Source organism: Kryptolebias marmoratus, linkage group LG7, assembly GCF_001649575.2.
Source record: "Kryptolebias marmoratus isolate JLee-2015 linkage group LG7, ASM164957v2, whole genome shotgun sequence".
NCBI classification, from domain to species: Eukaryota; Metazoa; Chordata; class Actinopteri; order Cyprinodontiformes; family Rivulidae; genus Kryptolebias; species Kryptolebias marmoratus.
The window spans coordinates 15,305,691-15,323,003 of record NC_051436.1 but is presented as its reverse complement, the minus strand read 5'-3'; the positions used below and the strand labels follow the sequence as shown (position 1 = coordinate 15,323,003).

Here is a 17,313-nt window from a genome sequence, read left to right as displayed (position 1 = left end):
AACGAGTGAAGGTGGGGACACTTGAATTATCTATAAACAGTCTATGGGTTTGAGCAAAACAGCTTCAACTCTGTCATTTCAACATAAAGTGATTAAAGTCTAAAACTCTGACATTACATGTAAATATGTTGGTTAATTTCTCTAATAAAGGATGTAATGGTGCCTTTCCAGAGGTGGCCATTGACAATCTTGGGGTGGCACACCAAAACTAAAACCCATAACAGAATTTGTTTTCTGTTTCTCTTAATGTTGTCATATATTAGCTGCTTGAAACATACGGCAATACAGGAGTAACAGAATCACCTTTTGATACAAGTCTACGGTTTTTTATTATTATTTTACAACAGAAATGATCATTTGAGTACATCAGTCACTCATCTTTTCTTTTAAATTTATACTCGTATAAAAAAATCCATATATAACTTTGTAAAGCCCTGTATTTTTGTGGTGGCTGGTGTTGGTTCTGGAGGCTCAGAACGGGTCTATATGGACTGGTATCATCTGACACTTTGACTGCCCACAGGTGGAGCTTATTTAACAATTTATGAGGCTCGTGAAGGTCAGGGCTTCAGACTAAAGTGACTGAATAACATATGCACACACCACTTTTCAGTATTTTAAATTTCTTTTTCCCCCTTTCATGTCAGAGTTTTAGACTAAGATTATCTTAAATTGAAAAATGAGAGTTGTAGCCGTTTTGGACAAACCTTGGAAATGATGCACGGTCTGTTAGCACTTATGTGTTGGAAACGACTCTCAGCTACCGCCACAGCAAATCTTAGCACAAAATCTGTAGAGCTTACTGAAATATAGCGCTTTTGGTGTTTTCTAAAGTCAGTTGGCCGCGGAGGCCATCTTGAAATGAGGCGATTCCAAAAGTTAATCAGTTGTAGATGTACATCCAATGATGATCTCCTGAGAGTTTCATTAAAATCCATAAAGTGGGTCACAGGATGTTTTCATACCAGACAGCTGACTCCAAAAATTAATGGTACATTTTTAAACCAAAATCTTGTTCAATCTGTTAGAGCTCAGATTAGGTGTTGTGAATGACTCTCAGCTACCATTAAACCAGATTTTAGCAGAATATCTGTAAAGCTTTGAATAATTTGAGTTATTTTTGTGTTGGCTAATGTTGATTAGCTGTGGCGGCCATCTTGCAATGGGTGACTCCAAAAGGTAACCAGTTGTAGATGTACATCTCATGAAAACTTTCCTGAAGTTTAATTAAAATTCATCCAGTGGTTTATGAGATATTTCGCTAACAGGCAGACACAGACACTGGCAAAACCTTACTGTCCGTCTTGGTCTTTCGGTGGTGGGCGATAATTAATCTCAGATTAAACTGTAGAGTATGGTACTCACAACTGAATATTTACTTTTTTAATAAGAAAGCACATGACAGATAACAAAACAAAGAACAATAAAGATGCAGCCAAACTCCAATCAAGGGGACACTAAACTGCATCAAGAGTCCATCAAGAAGCAGGAGGTTCTGGGTAACCGAAATCAGGAAGCTCACCACGTTAATGAAAGAGATTCTGCTCCCTTCACTTTGTCACTGGCTGCTGTGAGAACAACAAATCAAGGCCCCTGGTGCCGCTCCATGTCCACAGGCCTAACATGATCTAACAGACAATTTGTGAAATTGGTAAACCATCAAAACAAAAACAAAAAAAAGGGGGTAGGTTAGAATTACTTCTAATGGGACTTTATGAGGCAACTTCACATTGAAAATGTGACTCATGTTATGGTTTTTCTAATGTCTGCCTTGGTGAGTCTAATCACATCCCTTAAGGGGGAGAAGTGCTGGAGCAGGTCGGTCCTGAGGAATCATCGTCTTCAGGAGGACAGGGATTAAAATCTGCCAACATGGAGGCCATGGCTTCGTCTTCCATCTGAAAGACACACATTAACTTTCTTAGAAGAATATTTCAAATCAATTTCACAGTCTCTTAAAAAAAGTCCCGATTCTTCCACATTTTGTCAGTACTTTACTGGGATTATGTGTGATCTCAGACTTTATATTCAAAGGTTCAAATCTGATTTCAAGATTAGGTCAAAGGTCTGAACAACTAGTGACAAAAAATGATAATGAGATTTGCAAATCATTGGATTCTTTTTTATTACATTTTGCACAACTTCCCAGCTTGTTTTTGGAATTGGGCATGTAGTCATTCTGAAATCATTCTGTGTCCTCAGCCTTTAATGACCTTGACACATTAATAAACATGCCCTTCACTGCAGCTGACCAACGATTTACAATACAATGTCCAGATGTGGACCGGAGTCTGGGCTTTGAGAACCGCTAAACTAAATAATCAATCTCATGGAATCTTCATTCTTTTGCACCAGTATGACATTTTTATGGAAGAGTGGTTTGATTTGTCTAAAGATGACTATAAAAGAGGCCCAGCAGCCTGACTTCTGTAGGATTTCTTCTACTTTCTACATACTTCCTGTTGTGACTGATGTCACAGCTGATGAGGTACTAATAATAACTCATGTATTTGACATGACATTACTTTAAAAAGGCCAAACTATCCCTTTAAAGTCTAAAGTTAGTATATGCACAGCCTTTTTATTTACCTTTTTCTTCTCAGCGCTTTGCTCGTCTTCCTCCACTGTGTTCTCCTCCTCCCTCTTTCTCTTAATTCCTTTCTCCTCCTTCCCATCACTCTCCTCTCCGTGATCTTTTCCTTCCTCTCCCACGGTTTCTTCTTCTTCTGTCGCTTGTTGCTCCGCCTCCTTTACGTCTCCTGGATCTGCGTCGGCCTGCTGCCGCTCTTTAACGTCCTCACCAGCGGAGGTTTCCTCAGCTGCTCCTGCTGAGGCTTTACCTTCAGCGGCTGCTGACTCTTCCTCCTGATGAGCGGGCGGCTGCTCATCTCTCACGCCGCCATCTTCATTTTCTGCCACAGACTCCTGTCGTGTTGAACAGAAAGTCACATTTACAACTTCTTCCTTTTAACAAACTATGATGAATCAGGAGAACACAGGAATATTACTTTAGGAGTTAAAAACAACCCGTCCCTGTAAAAGATTACAACAGAGTTTATTGAAGCTAAAGCCAGTCTGATTGGTTCAGCAGCAATTACAGAGTTAGACACTAAATAGGAAGAAAAGAACGAAGAGTCCAAAAACTTTTACATATTTCCAAAAGAAAAAACAAAAAAGGAAAGAAAAGACAGAAAAAAACAGATGGATAAAAGAAAGAATAAAACAGAGGGAAGGAACTTGAAAATAAATTAAGCAGACTGGTCAGACAAAAAACAAAGAGCCAGTATTTCTTGAAGGAATGCATATCGCCCGCCACCTTTCACGCCAGAGTTTATTTGATTTACCCAAACCTTAAAAATATGTTATTCAGGAGGTCATCATGGGATGTCAGAGTATGTGCTGCGAATGACTCTCAGCTACTACCACATTCACTTTTAGCTCCATATCTGTAAAATAGACTGAATTATTGCCATTTCTGTTTTCTAAAGTCAGTTGGCTGTGGCAGCCATCTTGAATTGGGTTGACTTTAAAGGCTAATCAGTTGTAGATGAACATCCAATGATTAATTTCTGAAAATCCTATTAAATAAGGTAAAATAAAATGTGTCCAGTGGTTCATAAGACATTTTGACTAAATTAATTTAAGTCAATCTAATTTAAGATGGTTGCCACAGCTAATTAATATCTTATTTTTCAGATATTGAGCTATAATTTGATGTGATAGTGTCCACAACACATACTCTAAGTGTGACACCTCCCAACATCATACAGGATAGTGTTTAACATTTTTTTTGAAGATTTGACCAACACAGAAGATCTTAGTTTAAAACTCTGGTATGTAAGGCAGTGGGTGACAGGACTTTATTCTTCTGTCTGCAGAAAAAGCCTGATGTAATCAGAGCTCAGCTTTCTAAATAAAAGTTAGTAAGGTGTTGCCACCCACCTGCTGACTCTGACTGGCTGTGGGCTCCTCTGAGGCGAGCGTCACCTCGCTCCCCTTGGCACCTTGCTCCCACAGGCTCGCCTCCTCCTGAAGCCCTCCTCTTCCTCCTCCACCCTCCTCAGCGGTCTCTAACCTTTCTTCCAGCGCTCCACCAGTGACACACAGGATCTGCGGCATGGTGGGATCGTCCATCCGCTCAGTCTCGTCCTCCTCCCTCTCGGCCTCCCTTGCTTCTTCCAGGACGCCGATGCTCTCCACCTCCTGTATCTTCATCCTGTCCCCTCTGATCAGCGTTCTGCTGGTCTGTAGCTCTTCTATCCCTCCTTCTGCTTCTCCCTCCACATTATAAGCCTCCACCTCTCCTTCCTCCATTGCTGCCTGAAGCACTTTATCGTCCTCCATGCCCACCTCCTCAGACTTGTCCTCCGATCCTTCCAGAGGTGGAATATCCCCATCTTCGTCTTCCTCCTCTTCCTCAAGCTCTTCACCCTCCTCCTCTTCAAACTCCTCGTATTCCTCCCCGTCGTAAAATTCATCGCTCCCTTCTTCCTCTTCGTCCTCCTCATCGATCCCATCCTCTTCTTCCTCCAGCTCTTCATCATCTTCCATGTCCTCCTCGTCCTCCTCCTCGTCGTCGGTGCTGTTGATGTTGATGACGGCCGACTCTTCGTTGTTGGCGGGTGTGGGCGGGTGCTGGTGGAGGTGGCGGCCCTGCTGGGTCAGCTGGTTCTGCAGCTGGTGCATCTGGAGGGGCAGGGTGACGGAGCTGGGCTGGCCTGCAGCAGAGGGCTGCATCAGCATCTGCTGGAGTTGCGGCTTGCCAGCCCCCGAGTCCCCCAGACCCCCGCCGGGCGAGGCCGAGAACGAGCTCGAGTTCAAAGACGGAACCAGGGACACCACCGAGGCGCTGGAGGGAGGGAAGGAGTTGATGGGGGCAGTGGAAGGAGTGGCCAGGTCATTTGGCAAAGAGGCGACATCTACTGTGGTTGGTGCTGCTGTGGTGGGAGCCATGGTGATGGAGTCTCCTCCTGGTAGGGAGACCCCGGTGCTGCCTGCTGCAGAGGAGAGCACGTTCTGCGAGTTCGTTGCAGAGTCATTTTGTTGATTCTCGGTGTTGAGCATCCCTGGAGGAACAATGACCACGCTGTCATCCGAGTCACTTGCAAGGGAAATCTCCACATCTTCTGCCTCCTCTTTGTCATAGCGGACAAACACAGACCGCTGTCCTTCTGGGGGGACACTGGGGTCCGACTGATGGTGTGTCTGTGGAGACAGCATCAACTCTCCCGGCGCTGGGGCCTGACCTGGCATCCCTGGGATCAGGGAGAGATGGTTTTCCAAGGAGCCCAAAAGGGAAGTGGCGCCCAGGTTGAGGGAGTGACGGGTGGGGAAGGGGGGACCGGAGGTGGGGCCGCCCAGTAACGTTGGCAATGTTAGTCTGGGGCCCGGTCCCTGACATGAAAGGACTGAAGGGGTGGTGGGTTTCAGGGCGAGGGGTGGTAAAGGGAGGGCGATGGAGGGGCTACGTGAATGGACGATGGAGTTACAGATGGTCAGTGCTTCAGCACAGAATGTAGAAACCTGAGGGGGGAGGAAAGGGATAAATTACTTAAAAATCAAAGATTACTGACAGCTAAACAACTGCTGTTACTGTAAAGAAAGATTGTTTTATCACAGTAACTGAGCAAAATAAAGTTTTAAACGGCAGTTTGACATAAATGTCCTTCTAATTTAGAGTAGTTTTGAATAACAGAATGATGTGATGACAGCTGCACTGGAGAGCTGACGGCTCAGCTGGGACGCCAACACACTGAGCAAATAACAATAATTTTAACAATAATAAAAATATAGTAATAAAATCACAGGTGTTTGAAACAAACTTTACAAAACACTCATTGTTAATCACTGAGTTGACAGTTTTAGATGCTTAATGAAATTAGAAAAAAATACTACAACCATGAGTCATTTTCTTTCTACTTTACATTCATGCACTACTTTCTGTCAGTCCGTTACATAAAAATCACAGTAAAATACTTTGAAGTTTGGTTGTGTTAGGTTAGATTACTTTATTTATACCCATAGGTAAAGTTTGTGGCTGTAACAAGACAAAATGTAGAAAAGCTGAAGGGGTCTGAAGACTTTTTCAAGACTTTTGAATGTCTAAAAAAAACACTAAAATCTCATCTTTACTCCAGAGCAGCTGTCACAAGTTTCTTCTTCAGAACAGTCACCTTGAGGTTGCGTTCGGTGCGTCCATTGCTGAGGATGGACACGGCGCAGGTCAGAGGGGGAGGCCAACATGGTGACGGGACCAGGACCAGAGCCAGCAGGAGTCTGAGAATTCACGCAAACAGTTCCTTCATTACAAAATGTACATAAAAACAACATTCTGCTCCTTACAAGTCTTTAAGTAAGTATTAAAACCACTTCATATTCCCTCCTGCGTGATTCTTCCCATTTTAAAACAGTGTAATGAAATAAAACTGGTATTACACATGCCCATCTTTCACCTTTGTTCACCAGCAAGAAAAGGTTGAAACGGAAACCAGAAGAAAAACAACAGTTATTAAAGCAAACAAAGCTCATATAATTCAGGAAGACCAATTTTATTTTTAAACTCTGAGAACAAGCTTGCCTTATGTTTTAAAACCTGCTGTGCTTGTTCACAACAGTCCTTTAGGTAGTACCTGTATAGTTCTCGCCGTGTAAGGGCACTGCTGTACTGTCCGCTGATTCCTCCCGCGGGTTCACATGCAGACATGCTGCTCGACTGCTGCTGCTGCAGGCGCACACAAAGTGGCAACACAACTTCATGGAGTCTCTGCAAGAAAGTCGACACAGCAGAAAACAAGTGGATCAGATGTGATCATTAATAATCAGCTGCATATATAAAAAAAATGTGAACTGGTAGATCAGATCTTTTAAAGCAAGAAAACTGCAAACTAGGTTCTTGTAGATAAATCAAAACAATATTTTCTATTTTCAGTAAACCTTTACCTTGTGAACATCGTCCTTTAGCAGCGTCCCACTAGTCTGTACGATTTGTCTCAGTGCTGAGGAGAAAAATCATCTAATCAGACCACATTAGAAGAAGTAAATATTAAATACAACACAACAGCAGATAGACAGATAGGCTGTTTACAAACGGAGGAAGCACCTTACCTCTGAGGGCTGACAGACATGTGTCCTGATTGGACAGAAGGTCTCCTTTCCTCTGCAGCGATGGTCCCACTGTCTCTGCTAAGACCAACTGCTTGGTCCTCCGAGGGCCCGGTTTCCCCCCGGGGACCACGTCAACAGACAGACCCGTCCGCAGCTGGAGAGCGGGAAAAAGCAACACAACAGTAAACACTAACTTGTTACAACAAACTGCTGTTTCTAAGCCCCTCCTCCCTTTTGAATTAAGTTTATATTTGAGCTTCTTTTTTTTTTTTTTACATTCAATGTACATGTTTACCTTAACAGATTCTGCTTCTGGTGTGATGTCAGCAAGCAGGTGGGTAAACAGGAGGCCTGCGTGGCTGGAGGCTCCCTGAAGGATGCTGGCAGACGCACCAACAACCTTGACCCACAGCTCTAAGGTTGTGTACACAGATACTCTCACTGAGCTGCAGGATGAGGAGAAAAGGAAAACATGCTTTTAATACCACAATATTCACAGCTCTGCTGCTTAAACTGACCTGACTGACTCTTAAATTCAATAAGGAACAAAATCTAGAAACACAAAAGGTTTTGCAAACTCTGTTTTTAATACCTAACCAGATATAGAAATACAAACAAAATCTACGCTGTACTTTTACTTATATTCCAAGGCTGTGTAGAAACCTTGTGTGTAGCGGCCTGACACTTACCTGTACGCTCTCTGCTGCCCTACAGTGCTGTCAGGTAGAGGTGTCCACGCAGTCAGGGTTTGAGAAAACAGCCTCTGTATCACACCAGCATACTGTATCATCCCACTACGTACCCTACAATACACACAGAGACAACGCCACACACACATCAATGTCTCACTGACAGTAGGGCTGTAGTGTACATATTTATATCAGACTGATTCCCTTCTTGATCATGACAGTGCATGTTTGGGACAGGCAGTATAAGAAAACTTTAAATATCTAGTTCTGTTGCTTGTGCAATATTATACAACTATAATTAAACAACTGAATCTACACTTTAAAAACTATTTTAAATGGACTGTGCTGATATAGCACCTTTTTAGCCAATCAGGCCACTCAAAGTGCTTTACAACACAATGTGTCCTCATTTACCCATTCAGACAGCATTTTAACCATCTACATCTAAATCACTGGAAGTTTAAATTTTCCCACGCACTTCTAATGCCTCACAGCTCACCAGTGGAGTGGGAATAGTTTGGATTTCACAAGGAAGACTCTGAACAATGGCAGCTTAACAGGCTGCTTTATTAAATAGAAGGTTCCCAGCAAAAGCTGGTGTTCCCGATCAGTTAAATCAGCTCGTCACCATCATAATTTCTTTGGCTTTCTGAAAGCTACCTTTAGCCTGAAAATGAAAGAAATGGGAAAAGAGAGCTTCAACACGGTCGTCTCTGAGAAACCTCAGGTGGCTGAGACTCACAGAGACGTTCAGCCATGGAAACATGGATTCCAGTGTATAAGAGAGAAAGTATTGCAAAAAAAAAAAGAGTGAAAAGATGAATTTATTGTTAGTCAATGCTATCAGCAAATGACAAGTTGATTACGGTGCTAAATTATTCTGATTGCTGCTCTCTGCCTCATAGCCTGTGTCAAAGTTTAGAACAATGGTCGTTATGATCTTTTTTATTTTTTAAACATTATATTTATTGAATTTTATAACTTTTAACAAGTGATTGGCACATTTAACATTTACATTGAACAACTTAATCCCCAAAATACACAAATATAAAGACATAACAATAAAAAATTAATAAAAAACTACACATATTGGACAATAAAAATAAAATAAAAATAAATAAATAAAAGACTCCGCAGTCTGTATCGTCGTCCTCTCAGTTTCCTTTGTATTGTTCCAAAAACTTGGTCAACAGTGACCACGCTTCTTCAAATTTCGTTCCCTTTCCTCTTATAATATAAGTGAGTCTCTCCAGTGTCATCGTTATGATCATTTTATCTAGCTGCTGGTCACAATTTGTATATTTATTTTAAACATAAATAGCCAATAATGATGGTTTACTCTATGCTCCATGCATTTAATGGCTGCTGTTAGAATCACAAATGTCCTTTGGTTAGTTGTGTGTTTAGTTTTAAGTCATTTTGATCTCTGGTTTGTTGTCACCAAATGGCTTCTGAGTGTGAAGATGTGATTCTCAATCAGAAAAATTTATATTTTTTTCCCCACATGAGCCAGGAAGGCTCGTTTTAATCATTTTCTTGCACGCTCTGGCCTTCTGTGACAGACGGCACCTTAGTTTTTGCACGAAGCTTGACTGAAAGAGTCAGTTTTTGCTGTTGAATTGTGTGAGAGAACAGTTCAAAGTCTTGTTGTTTTATTTTAGTGAAAGAATGAGGGTCAGAGGGCCAAGCATACTAAATACTGCAATATTAGTATGTGTGTGATGTGTGGCTTGATGTGGGAATAAAAAGTATTACAATTTTTAGCACAGAATATTGAACATCCTCAAAATAAAATGCATATCCTTTGCTGCCCATAACAGTAAAGACTAAGAATGGCTCCAGAATGAGTATTTCAGCCTGATGATCCTGAGGATTTAAGCGTCTTACTTTAAGTTCCGGGGTGTAAAAATTATTCTCACCATCCTGAGAAGACATTAAGACTTCAAAATAAGACCCTGCAGATGTCCTGTTTGTGGCCTTGTTGTATCATTACTCACTCTGTGATGAGCTCCGACAGCACCTCCAAACTGTTGATGTGAATACTGGGAAGGATCAGCAACCTCAGACTTCCGTCTCCTGCTAAATTCTGACCAGGAAAGTCAAAAAGAACATATTAGAAACAACACATTTGGTGTAAAAACGCATTTGTGTCAGAGATTCAAACCTACACATTTATCCTGAACAATCATGGTACAAATGATTAGCTGACAATCGACGATGACAGCTACGAGGATTTATCATCACAAAACTTTAATGTCAATAAGCTTCTTTTTCACAGCAAATCTTCTACTGTGGATAAACATTTGAAGGCAGGCATTGTGGAGATGATCCCAATTCTGGATGGAGAAGCTGCGATGAGTTAGATTAGAGCGTGAAGTTTAAATCTTATTATCAACTTTTACTTTTGTTAGTTTAAACAAATACAAACAGCATTTCAGGTACGTTAATTAACACAATATGTGCAACAGTCAAAATGAATGGGAGAAGCTACGACTGCAGGTTAATTTGTGCCTCTGCCAAACTGTAAACTACAGCTCTGGTCACTTCGTACCCATACTTTTGAGGGTGTAAAAAGAGGCTTTATGCAACCAGTCTCGTTGTAGCCACCTTCGCCTACTCCTGGTATGTTTCATTTGATCACAGAAGTTGGAATTTTCAAATCCCAAGTTGGAAAAACCAAATGGAACGTTGATAATCAGAAAGTTAGAGATTCTTCACAAGCTCCAAACTCAAAGTCCAATATGGTTGACTTGCATATGAGAAGTTGTGATGGGAGCAGTAATAAACTCTTTATTTTCTCTTCTGTCAGCTTGTATCTCAGTAATCCTGTCACACACACAGTCTGTACCGTCTAACCACCATCAGTGAACATGTTGGTTGTGTTTAAATGCACAGAATACAGATGAACCTATAGTAGCTGAGTTTTATTGTAAAAGATACTAGAAATGATTTTTTCAAACTAAAAGAGGGTGTTTGTGTACAGTTCCAGCAAATGACAGTTGCTAATAAACAAAATGGATGGCTGTGTGTGCGAGTGTGCTCACTATGCTCTTTGAGTTGACAGCGAGCGCTCGGCACACCATGTTGAGTATCAGTCTGACTGGCAGATGGACAGCTGAGGCAGGATCCGCTCTGATGGACAGAAACAACACAGAATGTTACCGAAATGCTGGAAAGAACATTTTGCGCAACAAAACTCTTTCCTCATGCTTTTCATCCTTGTTGGTGTTAATAGATGTAACACTTTTCAGATGTTAAAGCTTCCATATATCTGGGCGGCAGTGGCTCAGGAGGTCGGGGTTCGTCCTGTAATCGGAGGGTTGCCGGTTCCAGCCCCCGCCCTGACTGTCTTAGCCGTTGTGTCCTTGGGCAAGACACTTCATCTGATTTGCCTGGTGGTGGTCAGAGGGCTCGTGGTGCTGGTGTGATGGCCGCCTCACTTCTGTCAGTCTGCCCCAGGGCAGCTGTGGCTACAATGTAGCCCACCACCATCAGTGGATGAATGAATGTAGTGTGAAGAGCTTTGTGGACCTTGGACTAGACACAAGTGCAGGCCATTTTACCATATAACTCATTTCTGGTATTTCCAGTACATCCAGTTAAACCTTTCTGTCAAAGGCTTGGAGACTTCAGTTCATGCACCTCCCAGACTTTGATGGAGAGGAAATACATTTCAGCAACCCACAGAAGAAAGGACATAGAACCGACACATTTTTAGTCATCTATGAATGGATGGCACAGATACCAATTTTGGCCATTGCAGATTTCTTTCAATATACTACAGGTGACAGAAGATAAAATATACATTTTTAAATATCTGACAAAACAAAACCAAAATGACATTCTGTTGAATCATTCAGCACAAAGTTTGTTTAAAGATGCCTTTAGTAAAGATGGTTTAAAATACTGGGTGACAGACGGACAGAATGTTTTCATACTGCAGCTCAACACAATGTTCATGACATATAGCCCTAAATGTTGTGTCTGTCATACAGTCCTGATGTTGCGTTTGTCACACAGCCCTGTTGTTGTTTGCTCTGTTAAAGGGTGGATTCCTTACTTGGAACAGAGTGTACACATGTCTCACCTGAGTGTGTGTTTAATTGTCATGCAAACAGCAGTGTATCTGTGTTGGAGCTGCAAGAGCAGCAGAGGATCCGTTTGATCGAGATAAGGAAAAGCCAGCTCCATGCCAGGACCCTGATACTGCACAGCTTCATCTGGGGTTCAAAAACAACAATCGGGACAGCAAACTGGTTATTCAGCGACCAATACGCCTGCAAAAAGATGAACTGCAAACATAAAACTAATGCCGACAAGTTACACTATTACAACTTCTGACAGCTTCTTTAAAAGATATAATTTAGTTTACGATTTACAATATAACTCCTGATGATTCCTGCTGTATGTTAGTCTGTTCGAGGGCTAACCTATTTCCAGTTCATTGTTCACTTTGCTCAAACCACTCGTCAGCTGCTGAGTCTGAAATTTGAAAGTGAAAACAATTGTTGCCGTTTTTGCCTCGGCTGACAACTTGTTTTTTTAAAAATTCCTCTGTGATTTTTTTCAAACTGAATAATCCTAATCATTGTTTAATGAAGGTAAGAACCCAGTCACTTAGAAGTACTTTTACCTGTTTTATTGTTTTTACAGTTTGTCTTTGATTTTACATGTACAGCACTTTGTTTCAGCTCTTTAAATAAAGTAGTAGTAGTAGTAGTACTCTACACACCAGCACTTTAAAAAATAACTTTCTCTGTAACAAGTTAGGAAGGAGGTCAGAGCAGATAGTAACTTGTTAACATGCAGTTAATATTTATTAGTTCACATTTAATGATCTTATTACAGCTTTGCTGTAATGGCCTATTTTTTCCTAACCTTAAACTATGCCATGTGTGTTGGGTAACTAAATGTTTACATATCCATATGGCCAAAGTAAGAAAAAACAGATCATTCCTGAACAGCTTTGAAAAAGAAAAGCCGGACTCTGCCTTTACAGGAAAATGTAAGATAAGAGTACCTGTTTCTGAACCTTGGTAGATCTGAGCCAGAAGGCTGTTGGCTGAGGCCAGAAGACAGTGGATCTGAGTGGTCCAGCCCTCAGCTCTACCTGCACCCACCGCTTTGTCCAACAGACCCCCCAGACAGGGCAGATGACTGTAACCCTGGCAGGCCACCTAACAGAAAAACAATAAACCATTAAGATTTTAGAAAAGGCTTTTAAAAAAAAAAAGGAAAACTTTGGACTGGATATGATTAGAGTTCAGAAGGTTTTGTGAAAGACACACCTCTTGTGTTTTTCTGTTCGTGCTGTCCATTTTGGAGAGAAAATAAACTCCAAGTTTGTCCTTAAAACAAATAAGCAAAGTGGAAAATATCAGCATGTGTGAATTGTTAAATTGTTAAAATAAAATAAAAAAAAATACTGAAAGTAAAAAGTTAGTGGATTGAATTCAACTTGATTAATTCAAGTTTCTCATCGTTACCTTCAGGGATCCACAGGCTCTGGGATAGTAAATCATACATGCCTTCATCCCCTCCATGGCTGCAAGCTCGCACTTTGATCACACAAAGAACAAAAATAATGTAGCTGCTATTAACGTTGACCGACAGCTTAGAATTAGAGCTGAACCTTAAAATGCCTTTACAGTCAAATTCAACAATTAGTTTCCTAAAACCAAATCTATAAATAATATGTTTTATTTGAAAAAAAAAAGGATCCTAAAACGCTAAGTTTAATATGTAATAAAATTAATTAAAATATTTTGTGTACACCTGTGGCCACATCAGCCCTAACATTTTCACCTACCTCCGTTTTGAGGGCTAGAAGAGATGTCAAAATGCCGAGAATGAAGTTGAGGCTGACCTCCCTGGCCAGTTCTGCGAGCTGACATGAGTACTGCAGCAGGTCTTTCAGAATAGTTACAGCCAGCTGGATCGTCTGAACTGGAGCCTGAGACTGGAACAGATCAGAGGGTGAAGCAGACACTGAGAGGGGTGTTGGGCTGTTTCTGCAGGGTAATAACTATTGTCTTCACGTATTCACTCAGTACAGATCAAACTCAAATGTAATGAGAATAACCCCAAAATAAAAACCACAGGACAAAACCTCCAGGACTTAAAGGATCTGCTGCTGATAGCTTGGAGCCAGCGGACCTTCGGAGGATCAGTGCAGTTGATGTGTCAACCATGGCCATAATCATTATTAGGTCATAATTTTATGGCTGAAAGGTAAGAGAATAAATGAGCTCCAACAATATACAACCTGCTTTCAATATCAAGGGCATTTCAGAGTAAGGAATAATCCAAGGCCATGTTTAGTTTTTCCCACAGAAAGATTTTACATGTTTTAAATCCATCCACCCATTTTCTTTATCCGCTTTTCCTTTCTGGGTTGAGGGGGAGCTGGTGTCTATCTCCAGCAGTCCCTGTGAGAGGCAGGGGACACCCTGGATAGGTCTCCAGTCCATCACAGGGACACATAGAGACAAACAGCCATTCACACTCAGGAACAATTTAGTTACCAATTAAGCGAACATGCATGTTTTTGGTTTGTGGGAAGAAACCTGAGAATGCAGAGAAAGCCCACATGTGCTCAGGGAGAACATGTAAACTCCACACAGAATGACTCCAAACAGGAGGCAAACCTGTGACCTTCTTGCTGTGAGGCAACAGCTCTAACCACTGCTCCATGCACCTTTTAAATCATCTTTGTTAAATTAACACAAATACCAATTAAAGGCCTAGCACTCCTTGAAGGAATTCATATCGCCCGCTAACCTTTCATGCCAGAGTTTTAGACTGAGATCATCTTAGGAAGAGAAAAAACAGATGGACACACCTTGTTGTTGACATTTTGCATGGTCTCATGAAACATTGCACAATCTCACAAGATATACTAGGGCTCGGAGTAAATGTTTGAAAGACTTTCAGCTACTACCACACCAAACTTTAGCTCAATATCTGTAAAACTTGACCAAGTTATAGCTATTTGTGTGTCTGCTAAGAGTGCTTAGTTGTGGTGGCATCTTGAGTAGGTTGATTCCAAAAGTTATTGAGTTGTAGATGTACATAAAAAGATTATTTCCTGAAAGTTTCATTAAAATCGGTTCAGTGTAGGATATTCTGCTAATACCGGAGTCAAACAAACACAGACAAAAGAATTGTTATGTTAAGGTTGATATATCAGTAAAGATTAGAGTTCAATTGATGCATACAGGACGGCATGGGGACACGGTGGTTAAACCTGTGGCCTTACAGGTTCAAATCTCAGCTGGGGTTTGCATTTTCCCCTGTGGTTCTCTCTTGTTTTATTTTTTTCAATTTCTTCCCAGAGTCCAAAAACATGCAGGTTATGAGCAATTTAGTCTCTAATAACCTAGGTGTGAGTGTCTGTTTTGTTTGTCTCTCTGTGTCCCTGTGACGGACCTGTCCGGGGTGTACCCCACATTTTGCCCAATGACCATTGAAAATAGGCACCAGCTCCCCATGACCCTGAACAGGAAGCAGCAAATGGATGGACAGCTGGTGTATGCATGCACCATACCTGTATGACCTGCTGCAGGGAGCGCAGCCAGGAAAGACAGTGTTGCTGGAACAGATCACTGGAGCTGTCTTTAACCAGCATGGAGAGCAGGCAGAGCCCCTCAAACCTGCACAGACATACGTGCACAAAAACAAAGTCATGTTTGCATCATTTAAATCATCTACTGCAAACCTAAGCAAGCCACAGCCATAACTAAGCTCTACACACAATCAGCACACAAAAATGTATTAAGGTTCACTGGAAAAACCTGAATTTTGTTCCTAATAAAAAAAGGCAGATCTCCAGAATGTGTCTTCATTTTGCACTTTAACTATTACTCCCTCCACAGTTTACCAGTAGTATACCTGTACATGTATTTATATTGGACTGTCACGGTACAAACATCAGGGACTGTTGCATGAAATCAGATAAAGAATATGCAATCACCACTCTCACCTGTCATTGCAATGTCAGAAAGAGTCATCAAAGAGACTGTACACTAAGAGAAAGGAGGGAGGCAGAGGACTAGTGAGCATCAGAGCCATCATACAGGATGAAACAACCAAGAACCTGGAGTACATCAGGAAGAAAGCCCCCAATGATGATCTAAATGAATGTCTCAGGCAGCAAAAACCCAATGAGGAAGAGGAAAAAGAAGAATCATCTTAGAAAGACAAGCCCCTGTGCGGCATCTATCCCCAGCAGACTGAGAAAGTGGCTGATATCAACAAGTCCTACCAGTGGCTAGAAAGGGCTGGACTGAAGGACAGCACAGAAGCAGTGGAGGGCAAAGCTACAGAAGAAAGCAATGGTGATAGATGTAGCAGTCCCAAGCGACTGTAACATCATGAGAAGTTGGAGAAATATCAAGGGCTGAAAGAGGAAATAGAGCAGTTGTGGACAGTCAAGGCCTCAGTGGTCATTGGAGCTCTGACCCCCAAACAGGAAGAGTGGCTCCAACAGATCCCAGGAACAACCTCAGAGATCTCTGTCCAGAAGAGCGCAGTCCTAGGAACAGCTAAGATACTGAGGAGAACCCTCAAGCTCCCAGACCTCTGGTAGAGGACCCAAGCTTGGAGTGAAGCCGAACCACCCAAGAGTAAAAATAAGGCGAGCTGGGTGATTATTTATATCAATAAATATGTTTATGTACAGTATATGTATGTGTGTGTGTTCAGTCCAAGCCCATTTATTCAGATACCAGCTATGAATTTATCAGGAAATTAAAACTCTATTGCTGCAGTCTCTCAGAAACCAACTAGAAAGAAGGTGTAAGCATTGTGTGATTGTGAGAGTACTGGCAACACAGATGTTTTTCATAATTCCTTGTCTCAAACTGTTGGATCTGCAGGGAGAGCTACTGAGAGTCTGAAACCTGGAGAACCACTGTTTTCCAACACAGCTGGCTGCCTTAGTGCCTCACGAAGCTTCACGTCTGGCCATCACCACTAAAAGCCGAACTAGTTCACACGAATCATTCATTCCTCACCTGGTCTTGGTCGAGCTCAGTTTAGCATTGCTGAAACCCACGAGACCCGCAACGTCGCTCGTGCTCTGCGAAGGTAAACACAAGGCACAGGAGAACGTGTTACCAGGTCAGACTCAGAAACACACAGACTTAGGACCGCAGATCAACAAAGGGAGATGAAGGTGCAGAGTAGCGGTTAGCTCGGTGTTAGCTAACGCAGAGGCTCCTCTCACACACGGAGCTACCTGTGTGGAAAACACGCCATGTTCTCTGTAGTTGGCCAACCCTTCGGCTAAAAACTCCGGGCGCTGCTCTTTCAAAAGCGACACCAGCCCTTCTGTTAGTCGCGCAGCACCTGTGCCATGCAGCCAAGACGATGCAGCCATTTTTCCCTCTCCGACGAACTAACGTCATTTTTCTGCTGCTACGTCACGGTCGCCGCTTGATGACGCGCCGCCTGCCGCCACCGTTCGCTTGGCCGCACAAAGAGGACGAATGTTGGTTTTGAAGCGTGAATTCCGACTTCT

General features: G+C 42.0%; 1 protein-coding gene across 1 annotated transcript; it reads right to left on the bottom strand.

Annotated features, from left to right (window-relative positions):
* Positions 1 to 1,353: 1,353 nt before the first annotated feature.
* On the bottom strand, positions 1,354 to 17,229 carry pelp1 (proline, glutamate and leucine rich protein 1). The gene is made up of 19 exons (XM_017427067.3): positions 17,032 to 17,229; positions 16,808 to 16,872; positions 15,340 to 15,445; positions 13,603 to 13,752; positions 13,280 to 13,351; positions 13,082 to 13,141; positions 12,814 to 12,970; positions 11,881 to 12,013; positions 10,838 to 10,925; positions 9,791 to 9,879; positions 7,794 to 7,907; positions 7,400 to 7,550; positions 7,105 to 7,258; positions 6,940 to 6,995; positions 6,630 to 6,763; positions 6,174 to 6,276; positions 3,943 to 5,523; positions 2,590 to 2,925; positions 1,354 to 1,898 (listed from the first exon to the last, which is right to left on the bottom strand). Exons 1-19 carry the CDS (start codon positions 17,170 to 17,172, stop codon positions 1,794 to 1,796), a joined length of 3,795 nt encoding a protein of 1,264 aa, XP_017282556.1. The 5' UTR covers positions 17,173 to 17,229; the 3' UTR covers positions 1,354 to 1,793.
* Positions 17,230 to 17,313: the final 84 nt, after the last annotated feature.